The sequence below is a fragment of the Xenopus laevis genome, chromosome 6L, assembly GCF_017654675.1.
Source record: "Xenopus laevis strain J_2021 chromosome 6L, Xenopus_laevis_v10.1, whole genome shotgun sequence".
NCBI lineage: Eukaryota > Metazoa > Chordata > Amphibia > Anura > Pipidae > Xenopus > Xenopus laevis.
In genome coordinates this window covers 133,271,071-133,287,080 of record NC_054381.1, presented here as the reverse complement: position 1 = coordinate 133,287,080, position 16,010 = coordinate 133,271,071, and the positions used below count along the sequence as shown (strand labels likewise).

General features: G+C 40.1%; 1 protein-coding gene across 2 annotated transcripts in view; it reads left to right on the top strand.

The window, feature by feature from the left end:
- Nucleotides 1-11,060: 11,060 nt before the first annotated feature.
- The window catches only part of tpd52.L (tumor protein D52 L homeolog), a 52,360-nt gene continuing 47,410 nt past the window's right edge, over nucleotides 11,061-16,010 (top strand). Inside the window, exon 1 of one of the 2 annotated variants that reach the window (XM_018266521.2) lies at nucleotides 11,061-11,213. In XM_018266521.2, the coding sequence (XP_018122010.1) occupies nucleotides 11,195-11,213 (19 nt within the window). In that variant the 5' untranslated portion in view covers nucleotides 11,061-11,194. The remainder of the gene's footprint in view (nucleotides 11,214-16,010) is intronic. The other variant, XM_018266522.2, reaches the window with a different exon arrangement.

The following is a 16,010-nucleotide window of genomic DNA, read 5'->3' as shown; positions in this document are numbered from 1 at the left end:
ATGGCTGCAGCTGTGTATGTGCTTCACAGTAGGAGCTATTTGTTGCTTTTGAGCCTGATCACACACCTTCTTATCTCTTATACAATCGTGGGCTTCCCCTTAATATCTCTGCAAAGATCTCTATGTATTTGCTTTGTGTGCAAATACAGCACTCTTATGTTGAACTAAATTGGAGATAGCTTGAATTCGGTAAGCAGTGCACTCATTCCCGAGAAGAAGGCAAAAAAAAAAACCCAGGTGCTGCCGCAAAAAATATCAGCATAAATAACACAGAACACTGCACAGACCTTTATCAAGACGTCACAAAGGCTAAAGGTCCTCTGTGCAGGACCAAAATGTTAACTCCCATGAGTGCTCCATGTTCTTTATGCTAATATATATCTATATATCTACAGTGAAATCTCAATTTTACATCCCCTGGTTTTAAGTTTTCCCTCATTTTACATTGTTATTTTATGGTCCCACCCATATATTATGCGTCATACATTTCCCCGATTTTAAATTTTCCTGGATTTACACCATTTATTTCTGGTCACTTGAAAAACGGGGCGTTTGCAACCGCAAGTTGTGTTGGATCAATGCTGCAACACCATGCGTCAATTCTATCTCTTACCTTATTTTTGTCGCATGCGTTTTGTCGCTGCGCGTCGGATCGTGACAAAATCGTTTGTGGAGTCCTACCCTTAGGAACATGAATTACATTCCAGGTCTGGCTTAATGGACAAGGAAAGTTAAACTAAAGAAGTAGCTAGAAATGTGGTACATTATGTTTTGGCCTTCTGTACCAGCCCAAGGCAACCATAGCCCTTTAGCAGTATCTGTGTCTCCAAAGATGCCCCAGTAGCTCCCCATCTTCTTTTCTGCTGATTCACTGCACATGCTCTGTGCTGCTGTCACTTATTGAGCTTAGGGACCCACTCACAATATACAGTACACATAGAATAGAAATATCACAGTATAAGGCTGATTAGTAATTAATACAGATAATTACTACATGGCAGCACAGAAACCAGTGCAACTAGCATCAGAATTTAATAATCAGCCCTGTAGCATCAGCTTATATTACAGACCAACCTCATTTTCTGCTTGTAGATTTTTGATGACCCCTAAACTTAGCTTCTCAACAGCTGCTTAGAGCCCACTGAGCAGTGTCACAGACACTTTCCAAGATGGTGACCCCCTGTGACAAGTTTGAAGTCCTGGATCATTGCTGCTATTGACAAGCTGAAACTTTAGGCTGGTGCAATAAGTTCAGTATATAAAACATAGCATTTTTATCCCTTTTCATTTTTTTGGGTTTAGTTCTCCTTTAAGGTAATTGAATGCCATTTGGGGTTGCCGAGGATGATGGGCCGAGAGTCTTTTCCAGCAGAATCATCAATATCTGTGATTTTCTCAAAAATAAGGTCCTGGAGTTCTACAGGTTCAGGAGTCATTATGTGGCGGATGATAAGACAATGGGGCAAAATTAGCCTGGATTTACAACCCTTTTCCAATGTTTTTTCCTTAATCAAAATACAATACAAAATAACTCACAGTAAGCGGTGGGACTACTAGTTCTACTTCTGCAGCAGAAGACGAGGCTATTGATTTGTTTTCAAGTGCAATTGATGGAGGTAGCTATGATAAAGACATCAAAATCCAGTAGAATAATGTGTCCCCCTTACTAACTGATAATGGAATTTGAGAAATTTTGTTTCAATTTAATATCCATCCTTATTATGTACATGGCCCCACTCGCTTTCCTATGTAACTAAAGCTGACCATACATTGAACAGTATTCTAGGGTGTGAGCAGTGAATAACGAGGAGACAGGGCCTGTAAGACCTTTGGGTTTATTGGTTGTTTTTGCATGTATCCTTGTATGTTAAATTGATGCACCTATTTATTATTCAACGCTGTAATACATGTTATAAAAATGTGTTAATCATAACCCTGTATATAGTGTTGCCACCTCACCCCTTAAACTGAACACATATGGAATCCACAGCCTACATGGCTAATTAGCAATTCATTTAGATCAGGTGTGTGAAACTCAGATACACATTGGGCCAAAATTTAAAAAATGCTCCAAGTTGAGCGCCGGACAGGTTCAGTGTTTATTGAAAACAAATTGAAATGACCTTATTGTATATATTGAACCTGGAACTAACACAGCTCAGAAGTTATTTCCTATAAATCAACATAACTCTTAATGCAGTGTTACACAGAGTAATTTAAACTTTACAGTTTTAAAGAATTTCCTGGAGGAACCTTTAAGAGGGCTTAATAAAGCACTATTAATGTAATACAAGTCAGTAACAGAAAAAATATTCGCAATGCGAAAAGTTATGCCTCTGTGCGAACAAATTTGCCTTTGAGCGAATTTAATATAGCTTTTGCCAACCCAGAAACTGTTTAGCGACCAAGTTCATCTATGTCTGGGGTCAGGCTATGAGCTTTCAGGGAGAGGGGTAACGTTAGCTCCACAGATAAGCTGCTGATACACAGAACAGGGACTCGCATGCCTTTGATTGACGTTGCGTCGCACTAGCAGTGCATTGTGGGACTTGCAGTTCTAATAGTGTGGACTTCTTGTTCTGCTTGTCACAAGCAGCTTGTGTATCAGCAGCTTACACTGTGAGGCAAAATACCGGCGGGCCAGATCTAGTAATAATTATAAATTATCATGCAGACCAAAAATAATCCCTTTGTGGGCCGGTCCTGGCCCTTGGGCCTTGAGTTTGACACGTGATTTAGATGCATAATGCATGTCGGCACATAAATCCGTTCAGTCTGCAGCATGCATCTGAATGAATTGCTAATTAGCCATGCTGGCTGTGGATTCCATATGTGTTCAGTTTTAAAGGGGTGAGGTGGCAACCCTAGCTGTAAACTATAACCCCCAGTAACATCCATCAGCCAGTTTGCTATGAATTGCAGTTTCACACCAGCAGGAGGCAGCAGGCTGGACAGATCTAATGTAAAGTAAAATATCGTATGATGATTAGCCGTTTACGATTTGTACTTTTACCTGGGCTGTTTCTTTCCAGTGCCGGGCTGGACCGGCAGGACACTGGGAATAAAAAACCAATGACCCAGGTCCCCTCCCATGATGAAGAATTGTGCCTGATGTGAGGCTGAATGGGAATGCTTAGTTATATTTCCATAAGGAGCACGCTAAGCAGCCGTGTCATCATACAATGCAATGATCAGCTTGTCCACTGGATGATACACTTGCACAAAGAATATTCCCCGGCAGATTCAAGAGCACTGAAATCCAATGTGAAATCTAAATTTATATTTCCATGTTAGGACATTGTCATAAGCAAAGTATACATGCTCTCAGCTGATCTGTGGCACATTTATTTACAAACAAACAATATAAATAAATATATATATATATATATTCACCAGGTATAGGCTGTCACATTCTCATCAGTGCTCCGTATTGTTCTTGTGCACTCACACAGTTGTAGTACAGTTGGTCCATGAACCTGCTGAGCTGTTAACATTAAAATGCAAATATGCACCTATATTAAACACGAGCCATATAACTAATGATAATATAGTGAATAAAGTACCCCCTTTTGTAAAATATGTAGTGAATAAAGTACCCCCTCTTGTAAAACATAAGGATATTGTAAGTTACCGAGGAGTTTCATGACCATTTGTTTTTATAGAGGTCACAAGTTTCAGTGAGTCATGTGACAGAAATTACATCAGAACTCACAGTTTATAACTGATGACATCAGAACTCACCGTTTATCCTATATAATAAAGTTGAAGTGTCTCTGCGTCCAGTCCCTGTGTCCGTGGGATTGCGCTACTGCGCATGTGCCCCACGGACCGTCTCTGACGGCCTATGTTCTAGCGCCCGTTAATTTAATGGGCTTAATGTCTAGTAAGGATATAATTTACAAGATAATCGTAGCTTATGTGTATTATAAGGATATTATAAGTTACTGAAGTGTTCCATGACCATTTAAAAGCACGAGGCCGAAGGTCATGGAACTCCGAGGTGACTTCTAATATCCTCATATTTTCCAACAAGGGGTACTTTATTATAACACACACGTTTCAGTGAGTCATGTGACAGAAATTACATCAGAACTCACCGTTTATAACTGATGACATCAGAACTCACCGTTTATCCTATATAATAAAGTTGAAGTGTCTCTGCGTCCAGTCCCTGTGTCCGTGGGATTGCGCTACTGCGCATGTGCCCCACGGACCGTCTCTGACGGCCTATGTTCTAGCGCCCGTTAATTTAACGGGCTTAATGTCTAGTAAGGATATAATTTACAAGATAATCGTAGCTTATGTGTATTATAAGGATATTATAAGTTACTGAAGTGTTCCATCACCATTTAAAAGCACGAGGCCGAAGGTCATGGAACTCCGAGGTGACTTCTAATATCCTCATATTTTCCAACAAGGGGTACTTTATTATAACACACACGTTTCAGTGAGTCATGTGACAGAAATTACATCAGAACTCACCGTTTATAACTGATGACATCAGAACTCACCGTTTATAGGGATATAATTGACAAGATAATCATAGCTTTTGTGTATTATATAGTGAATAAAGTATCCCCTGTTGTAAAATATAAGGATATTGTAAGTTACCAAGGAGTTTCATGACCATATAAAAACACGAGGCCGAAGGCCGAGTGTTTTTATACAGGTCATGGAACTCCGAGGTAAGTTCTAATATCCTCATATTTTACTACTTGGGGTACTTTATTTATTATAATACACACATTTTAATGAGTCATGTGACTGAAATGACATCAGAACTCACTGTTTATAACTGATGACATCAGAACTCACCATTTATAAGGATATAATTTACAAGATATTCATGGCTTTTGTGTATTATAAGGATATTATAAGTTACTGAAGTGTTCCATGACCATATAAAAGCACAAGACCTAAGGTCATGGAACTCCGAGGTGACTTCTAATATCTTCATATTTTCCAACAAGGGGTACTTTATTTATTATAATACACAAGTTTCAGTGAGTCATGTGACAGAAATGACATCAGAACTCACAGTTTATAACTGATGACATCAGAACTCACCATTTATAAGGATATCATTTACAAGATAATCGTAGCTTTTGTGTATTATAAGGATATTATAAGTTACTGAAGTGTTCCATGACCATATAAAAGCACAAGACCGAAGGTCATGGAACTCCGAGGTGACTTCTAATGTCCTCATTTTTTCCAACAAGGGGTACTTTAGTATAATAAACAAGTTTCAGTGAGTCATGTGACAGAAATGACATCACTAAGCTCTGATTATAACTGATGACATCACTAAACACCATTTATAAGGATATAATTTACAGGATATTCATGGCTCTTGTAAATTATACCATTATAGTCTAGTTATTTCCATTTGTATTGAATATGCAGAGAAATAATGAACTCACACTGCGTGTATAATGAGTCGCCTGCAAGTCTTATGGTTAGCTATGGGACCTGGGGTTTTCAGGATAACTGATCTTTCCGTAATGTGGATCTTCATACCTTAAATCTACTAGAAATGTATGTAAACATTAAATAAACCCAATAGGCTGGTTTTGTTTCCTATAAGGATTGGATCAAGTACAAACCACTGTTTTATTATTAAAGAGAAAAAGGAAATAGTTTTTTTTTTTTTAAAAAAAATTGGATTATGTGGATAAAGTGGAGTCTATGGGAGACAAACTTTCTGTAATTCAGAGCTTTCTGTATAACGGGTTTCCGGGAAATAGGGCATTTGAAAAGTTGATTAGAATTAGCCAATCTATAACATACTAAAAGGTAACATAAAGGTGAACCACCCCTTTAAATAGCTTTTAGTTCTCTCATAAGGCTGATGGTACTTTGACTGTTGCTCAAGTGAGCAGATGGACCTGTCCAAGGAACTGTTGGTTTGCTTTACTGCACTGCTGTGCTCAGCCGAATGACTTCTGTCTGGCATGCCAGGGAACAAGATGATGCACAGTATAAACAAGCCCATGTAGTTATAATTATAGGTACTGTATACTTATATATCTTATTATTAACAAGACTTATAAAAAAGTCCAGTATTTCTGTGCTTCCACGGTGCTGTATATTAATGCAGAGTACATCACATCCCACTCACTGGCAGCTGCCAGATACGAGGTGAGATAAGTTAAGCACCGCATTCTAAAGAAGCAGAAAATGTTCCCTAAGTACAGTGGCAGCATTTTACTAGCGATATAAAAGTAATACTTGTCAAATATGATTTATAACATGGTTGCCTGATCTAAAAATAAGAGAGGCAAGTGCTCACACATAAAGGGAAAGTATCGCTGCAAAGCTCTCTTTTTTGGGCATTTTCCTTGCAAAGTTCTGTAGTGCCAGCCCATTGTGAGCAAATGCCCTTCTCCACCACTATTACCCCATACTGGAAATCCCTTTGTGGCTGCCAAATACACGTTTGATGCTTTTACAGTATAATCTCTGTGACAATATTCATATCTAAATGCACCATGCACCTTCTGAGCTATTAACATTAATACAAATATGCGTTTATATTAGGGATGCACCGAATCCAGGATTCGGTTCGGTATTCAGCCAGGATTCAGCCTTTTTCAGCAGGATTCGGATTCAGCCGAATCCTTCTGCCTGGCCGAACCGAATCAGAACCTTAATTTACATTTGCAAATTATGGCGGGAGAGAAATCGCTTGACTTTTTGTCACAAAACAAGTAAAAATGTTTTCCCCTTCCCACCCCTAATTTACATATGCAAATTAGGGTTCGGATTCGGTTTGGTATTCCGCTGAATCCTTTGCCAAGGATTCGGCCGAATCCAAAATAGTGGATTCGATGCATCCCTAGTTTATATTGAGGTGTTTTCCCTATTAAAGAGTTGTTCAACTTTGAGTTTACTTTTAGTATGAAGTAGAGAGTGATATTCTGAGACAATTTGCAATTGGTTTTTTTTTATTATATGAGGTTTTTGAGTTATTTGGCTTTTTATTCAGCAGCTCTGCAGTATGCATATTACAAAATCTTTTTGCTAGGGACCAAATTACCCCAGCAGCCATGCATTGATTGGAATAAGAGACTGGAATATGAATAGCAAAGAATAGAATAGAAAGATGAGTAATAAAAAGTAGCAATAAAAATAAATGTGTAGCCTTACAAAGCCTTTGTTTTGAGATGAAGACCAATTGAAAAGTTGATTAGAATGGGCCATTCTATGACTTATTAAAAGTTAAAGTAAAGGTGAACCACCCCTTTAATAACATTGACATGAAGCAACATTTTTTCTGGCCAGGGAGGTAAAATTCCAGGCAGGTGGCAAGAGATGCTTCTATGTAACTCCTGCCCTGATCAAGACTTTCCTGCCTTGTGTATCCTGAATGATGTGGATGCCAGGGGATGCCATACCCATATACTGCATAGAGCTGCAAGCGCCAGGCCTAACTCAGAGCTGGCAGGGTGTATAGTGTGCAAATAACATGAAACTTTGCAACCATATTTTTCATTTGTACATTGCCACTCCTTAGCATATGGGCCCTCCTCAATTTCTAACATTGTTATACTTAGCAGTATGGCTTTAATATAGATATAGGCCAGCACACAGCTGCTTCTAAGACCCAACACTGCCTATTTGTGTGGCTGCTTGGCACACAACACTCTCCTGGTCTGCTGCCTTCAGATTAACTTTCACTGCAACAAACGATAAATTCAGGGTTTTTTTTTTTTTTTTTTTTACACAAAGAAGAACTGAAGCATTATATATTTCATTGTCCAGTTGTGATAGCGGGACAGGGAACTAACAAGCCGTCCTTCACCACAGCACAAAAATGTCAAGGTTTGGAAATCTCTGTGTAAATAACGGTTCATTGTCACTGGCAGCTCTGATGCAACAAGCTCTGTCTTCTAGTAGTAAAACCCTTAAAGCGAACATGATGTACCTACACAAATGACTGCACAATTGATCCGACTGCTCTTCTGAGTACCTTTGCAATTGACATTATTTTTTTCCAGACATTTCCAAGATGTATATCACAAGAGCCCCCTGCTGTCTGTCGAGGCAGAAGCTTCAGTTACAGATGTAGGAAGTGTCTCCTGACGTTTCTCTACTCCAGTCTATTGCTTGATGACATAGCTGTGATAGAGCTGAGCAGAAAACTGTCAGGAGATGCTTCCTACATCTGACCTTTACCTGGACAGAACAGCAGGGGGCACTCATGATAAACATTTAGGATATTAGGTAATTATATTATATATAGCTAATGTTGGATTGTATGATGGTATGATTCTTGTAAATTGCAAAAGTGCTCAGAAGAGCAATCTTAGCAATTTTACATGAGGTTGTGCCATAGCTATGGTGCTGTTTTTCTACATATATGCAAATGTCACCTATAGAAACGTATAAGCAATTATATTTGAATAGTCATCACAAAAATGATGGTTGCTATGGATTACTGCACTGGGGACTTTAAGCACATAAGTGGGCTGTAATTCTTGAGGAAAACAACAAGTATTGTTGTTGAATTGTTTTTCTTGCTCTTGATGCCTAAAAGAAGCTTTAATTAACTAACAGCAATGGTAGCATAGGCATCTCACTCATGCGATATCAACACAGGCAGTGCTGGAAGGTCCAAATGGAGATTTGTTCAGAAAGTACACAGAGGCCTAAACAATAAATAGTGACTGTTTATGGTATCTTTTAGCAGCCCCTCTGGCATTTACTAGAATCCAGACAGGGGTGTAACTATAGAGGAACCAGGCCCTGTGGCTGCAGGGAGGACCAGGAGCAGGCCTGGACTGGGAGTCAAAATAGGCCCTGTCATTCCAAGTACACAGAGGCCCAAACTGCCTCCTACCAGCCCAAACAGCCTCCTACCAGCCCACTATATGGTAACTTTTATGGAGCCGTACAGCAGCCCCTCTGGCATTTGCCAGAACCCACAGATTGCCAGTCCGGGCCTGACCAGGAGGTACTCATACCACCCAACATTTTGGAAATAAAAAGAGGGACAAAAAAGTTGGTGCATGTAGCAGTGCAAATTTTTGACCAAGCCCATTTTTGTGACCACATCCCCTAATTATCATGTTCATTTTAAAAAATTTGGCAGGTTATGAAACTTTGAACATATTTCTGTGTTTTGTTTTTTTTTTAGTTATTACAGTTTTACTAATGAAGGTGAATTGCACTTTAAGCTGTGAGTCTAACTTTTCCCAAGGGACCTGTTATCTTATATTGTTACAATTACTTATTTGCTTATCTCAAAATTGTTACAAAAGTATCTTATCTGCAGCTGTGGCTTTTCTGGGCTCTCTGCCAAAGGCCAATTAAGTTAGAAACATTGTTTCTTTTTCTGTCTGTTCAGTGTTGTAGAGAAAAACGGGACTTTCCAGTTCAAATGAGGGACTGCCGGTTGAGCTGTCAAAAGAGGAACTGTCCCTCTAAAAATGGGACAGTTGGGAGGTATGGGTACTGGGGTTCCCATGATGCCCTAATTTATGAGCACTTTCAACATATATTGGTAAAACAGGTCAACCTCTAGGGGTCCTAAAATGTATTTGCTAATTTTCATCTAGTTACACCACTGAATCCACAGATTCTAGTGAACTGCCCGTTTACACTTTGATAAACTTCCAAATGAGCCTATTGTTAAAGGGCATTACCACCTAAAATGCCCATTCCATAGGTGTGGGCTAAAAGTGCTCGCACTCCAGATGGAGTAAAGCCCCCTCCCTACCATGAGGACATGCGTGTGATGCAGATTCTAGGGCACTTGCTCATTATGCGCATGCGTGTGCCCCAACATGACTGACCATACTGCAAACCTTTTTGGTATGGGGGACCAGAGCACTCTGTAGGAGGCTTTTCTTTTCTTAAATACTGTTGTTGTGGAGTGTGGGAAACAATTTTTAGGCAATTGGCACCCAATAATAAATTAGATATTGATCAATTACTGATCAACCACTAACGCAGTGGTTCCCAAACCGTGGGGCTGTCCCACCTTGGGGGTTCAGCCTTGTGAAAAGGTCCACCGCCAATCAGGGTGAGATTTATAGGTGAGAGCATGGCCGAGGGTGATTTTTATGTTTAGGAAAGCTAATTAAAGACATTTCTGCACAGATCCCTTTATGGTATCCCAGGGCCATTGCCATGTATAATACCCTAGAACACATCTCAGGACAAATATATAGCCATCTTTATGTGTATTAAGCAAATCGCTTCTTCTTTGGTCGACTAATCTCCCTGAACTGCCTTCCCCTCCACTCGGATCGATTTGGGTTTTCAAAGTTTCCTTGTTTACATTCTAGCTGGCGGGAAGGCAGTACGAGGAGCAGGGTCTGACTGGGGGGCCCAGGGCCCACCGGGACTAATATCCAGGGCCCCCTCTGATCCCCTGCCCCCCTACTATGACGCGCCGAGTGCGCATGGATGAAGGCGCCGCTCGGCCGCGGCACTCCGAAATCCATAGGTGCCTCGCGCATGCGAAATGGTGCGGTGCCTGAAAAAACTTATATCCCCCCAGAATCTGATTGGGAGAGGGGACTGGCCCAACGGGGGCCCATTTAGGGTCGGGCCCACTGGGTTTTTTCCCGGTGTCCCACTGGGCCAGTCCGACACTGACTGGGAGATTAGTCGCCCGAAGTAGAAGCAATTTGTTGCTGGGCGACTAATCTCCCGAAATAGCAGCGTGTCTCTGCCCTTAATAAGGAAAAACCATAAAAATATAGGATGGCCAGTTTTTTTTTCCAGAAAAGGTAACTTTAGCAACCCTAGTCACTCTCACTTCCTGTCACTGTAAAGTTGCTGTGAATAAAATTGTGAGGAAAGAATGGGGATACGACACTGGGCACAGCTTTAGGATATAACAGGTGGACAAACAGGAACATTTTGGTTGCCCATGGTACTGAGTTTACAAATGGGCGGGGATATGAGTCTAGCGGTGATTCCAGGCCTAGCAGACGGGTACGTATTTTTGGGATTAGTGGGTGGGGCCAAGTCTGGGAGTGCCATTTAGTGGGCGGGACATGTAAACCCTTGGAGAAGCATACGCTGCGCGTTGATGCGAAAATGGGCGTGACACGCAGAGGGCGGGGACGTGAAGCTGGGCGTGGCAAAGTGGTGGGTGTGGAGGTGAGCCACTGTGTATGTGTGAGATTTGTGTGCTGCGAGAGAGAGCTGTGTGCACGGAGAGAAGTCAGAGGCAGCGATCATGGACAGCGGCGATCAAGGTGAGAACTTGTACAGCTGCCTAAGGCGTTTTCCCAGCTCGCTGCTGCTTGTCAGTACAACTCGCTATCTGCGTGACTTGTGTGGTATTTATGTACCTACCATTCTCCTCTGGGGCGGGGGGGGACTACCCCTGGGGTATAAACCATTTGTTTAGGGCTGACAGACAGTAGCACCCCCTCTCTTTTAGTTTGTTCTCGTTCAATTGCATTTGCTGCCATAATAAATGCGCAGAAGTTAAGGCTTAACTAACAGTAATTTGGGTAAATACCGTGTCTGGTCTCCCCCCCCCCCACATGTGGTTTGTTTGTGTGAGTGGGGTTAGGGTAGGGCAGAGAGGGAGCTGCCCCTGTGTATCACTACATACATGTCCATTGGGGGTCCCAGTTGTCCTGGGCTATTTATTGGTAATTCCAACACTGAAGCCAAAAGCAGGAGATGCACTTGGTCACTTTTTATTCATTGTGTAGGACCATCATCTCCCAGCCTGGGACAGAGGCTAATTCACCGCCTGCGAGACAATGGCATATCCCTCCGCTGCTGTCAGAATAAATCGCAGGTTCTGCTTGCCCTTTCCTACTTATCTGACTTCATTCTCAGGACCAATTCTTGTCCCTCTCTAGAATGTGTGCAGTACATACATAGCTGACTCTGTTGTGTGTGTGTGATTGTTATTGGAAAATAGATTGTAAGCTCCACCAGACACTCATCTAACAGTCCCGGTGCTGTGCAAGATGTGGTGCCCTAGAAAGAGTGTAGAGCAGCAATGCTTTTCTTATGAAATACCAACACCCATCAAACTGTGTTCTTATGGAGAGTTTGTACACGGTTCTGGTAATTCTTGTTCTTTGAGGAGGAATGCAGTTTCTTTCAAACAGGATGTAGTTTAAAGGGGTTGCTCAACGCCTTTAAGTTAACTTTTAGTATGTTACAGAATGGCCAATTCTAAGCAACTTTTCAATTAGTCTTCATTATTTATTGTTTATAGTATTTGAATTATTAGCCTTCTTCTTCTATTAGCCTGCTGTTTGAGACAATCTATGCAGTATATGGGTATGGCATCCACATCATTCAGGATACACAAGGCAGGAGAGTCCTGATCAGGACAGGTGTTACATAGAAGCGTCTCTTGACACCTCCCTGGCCAGAAAAAATGTTGCTTCATGTCAATGTTATTAAAGGGTTGGTTCACCTTTAATTTAACTTGTAATAAGTTATAGAATGGCCCATTCTAATCAATTTTCATTTGGTCTTCATTATTTATAGTTTTTAGAAATAACGCCTTGCCTTCATCTACTGTAACTCTTTCCAGCTTTCAAATGGGGGTCACTGACCCCTTCTGTAGGGCTAAACATCTATTGTTATTGCTACTTTTTATTACTCATCTTTCTATTCAAACCCTCTCCTATTCATATTCCAGTCTCATATTTAAAACATGGTTGCTAGGGTAATTTGTACCCTAGCAACCAGATTGCTGAAATTTCTAACTGGAGAGCTGCTGAATAAAAAGCTAAAAATAATAAACCATGAAAAACAATTGCGAATTGTCTCAGAATATCACTCTCTAAATCATTCAGTTAACTGAAAAGGGAGCAACCCATTTAAGACACTTTTAGGTAACTTGTTGTTTAACCCATCGTGTCCTGGTTCACAATGTGTTACATAAATCGTCAGCATATCTGGGGGATGCAGCAGGTGGCTCACATCTACATTTGTGTACTCGTTTAAGGTAGGATTACAGTTTAAAGTAGTGAAATCATGGCTTCCACTTTGTTGTGATCGGAAATGTCAATTTTGCAGATTATCAGGGTGCACTCCTTTCTAGATCTGAATACATGCTCAGTGTGTGGGCTGTGCTTGTGCCATCCTGCTAGAAATAAGCATTCTGCACTCCAAAAGAATTTAAAAACAAGAAAAATCTGTAGACCGTGGAATTGGGGTGTATATATATATATATATATATATATATATATATATATATATATATATATATATATATATATACGAACCAAACAGATCCGCACTCCGTCAGTAAAAATAATGCAATGACCCGGGTGCTGCTCCAAAGGGAAAATTGTACAAAAACGTGAGATAGGATATAGCACTCCTGGGATTTATTGATAAAGGCTTCAGACAGTAGCCGAAACGTTGATTCATTTTATAAGCATGGAATAAAACTTAAAATTTTTTAAAATAAATCCCAGGAGTGCTATATCCTATCTCACGTTTTTATATATATATATATATATAAATTCGGTTTGGTATTCGGTCATTTTCAGCAGGATTCGGATTCAGCCGAATCCTTGTGCCTGGCCAAATCGAATCCGAATCCTTAAAATCATGAAATCATGTGACTTTTCGTCACAAAACAAGGAAGGATTTTTTGTGGCTCTCTTTTTTCCCTCCCCCTCACTGATTTGCATATGCAGATTAGGGTTTGGATTCGGTTTGGTATTCAGCCGAATCTTTCACATAGGATTTTTGAGTTCGGCCGAATCCAAAAAAGTGGATTCGGTGCATCCCTAATATGTATGTATGTGTGTGTGTGTATGTATGTATATGTATGTGTATGTGTGTGTGTGTGTGTGTGTGTGTGTGTGTGTGTATATATATATATATATATATATATATATAATATCAAAACAGGGGGGTTGTGGGAGCACTCTAAAGGCTTTAAAGTATATATATATATATATAAGTATAAGAACCGCCATTCTGGGTTTACCTTGATGTGGTATGGTGGCTTATCAATTTTATGATCATAACTTTGTAACAAAATAACCCCTGTTTTGGGTACATATGCAATAGCATTTATTATACTTATATATATACTTTAAAGCCTTTAGAGTGCTCCCACAACCCCCCTGTTTTGATATTATATATATATATATATATATATATATATATATATATATATATATATATATATATATATATATATATATATATATATATATATATATATATATATATATACATATATATATACACACACACACATATATATTATATATAATGAATGATGTAATAATAAAGATTGTTCTTGTTTTTAAATTAAAAAAAAAAATTGAATTGCATACTTATTTGTAGTTGGTCTAGTATCCCCTTGATCCTGGGTTTTTTTTTCCTGCACCCTAGTGCTTATTCATTAAGGCAAATTATCCCTCAGTCTTTTTTGTAAATTGGCTTCTTGTGCCACCCTGCTCTTACATCACACAATGAATGCCAGTCATTTGTTATTGTTCCATCTCTCAGCACATTGTTCTGATGCTGTTTGCTTGCCTTTTTCATTAATGGATTCATGTTTCCATTGTGTATGCAATGTAAGCTGCAACTGACAGATTATTTCAGCAGTGGCCAAATACACCGTTCTACTGAGTACTGGAAGATTTTAGAAGACGACCGTCCCAGTACCTCGAAATCAGATTTTGTGAGCTAAAGTGGACTTTAGCTGCCTGATAAAGCTGGTCGTTGTAGTCCATGGCACCAAAAAGGCTTCATATTTGCTATCCCTGCAACTAGGTTTTCTGGATCTGTCAATCTGTCAAGTTTTGGATACAAATTGGAGCAAATAGTCTCCCAAAAAGAACTTTCCCTTGCTCAGAGTCCTGCTGGTACACCTTGAAACATGGCTAGAAGCTAAATGTTCATGCTCAGATACAGTGCTGGGAAACTGATTACATTTGTTTTATCTGTGTGCCTGTTACAACTTAATTGTTAGTCTTGGACATTTATTAGATTGGGGAAGCCTTGGGAATAAAGCAGAACTCTATATGCTGTAAAGTCAGTTACTCTAATATCTTGTGTAACCTGTAGCCCTCCACATGCAGTTGTACTACAACTCCCAGTGTAATTCAGTAATAATTCATTATCTGTACAGCCAGACTTTGCTAGTTCATTATTCTGTTTCCGTAAATAAATGCTAACCTTGACAATGTTTCCCCTTGCAATTATAGCAGATTTTCCATGTTATAGTTCAATGTGGATCTTGGCAGATGGAGTATAAACTCTCCCCAGTGAAATAACTCAACTTGATGAAGAAAACACCAGTCATCGTGCCAGTTCCCTTCAAGTTTCAGATAAAACATGTTTCTTACATGGCACTTCATGCAACAAACTGATTATGCCCGCTAGAAATTTGGCTACCTTAATGATATTGTGATTTCACAATCACAAAGTATTCTGGTATTTATATTCTAATAGTGTACTGGATGTCACGTCAGAATACCAGAGAGATATCTGGTTGAAAAGTCTGATGAGAGAGAGCTGCCGGGGCTGTTGGTTAAGGCAAGTGGATGGGTGAAGTTAGTGCTTCACTGGGTTAGCAGGTGAGAATAGGGCTAGGTTAGTGTGCAAGGCTTGCCAGGAGAGTGGTGGATGGGAGAGCTTGCAGAGAAGTGATTTTGCCCTGGTTATTGGATGAGGAGAGGTATTGTCTGGGTGAAAGACCTTGCACAAAAGGTGCGGAGAGTGTAGTCTGAACAATTCCAGGGCTAGGAGTATGGGCAATGAAACCAGAGTTTTAGAGGACGGGGAGAATGTGGAGAGAGTTTGACTACATATGTGACAGAGGGAGTAGTTTACTCTCCAAAACCTTGTTTGCGTTTAGTATGGCACAAAAAAGCTAACACGGCAGGTGAGTACTGGGACCCCTTTATCTACATCAGTGATCCCCAACCAGTAGCTCGTAAGCAACATGTTGCTCTCAAACCCCTTGGATGTTGCTCCCAATGGCCTCAAAGCAGGAGCTTATTTTTGAATTCCAGGCTCGAAGGCAAGTTTTGGTTGTATAAAAACCA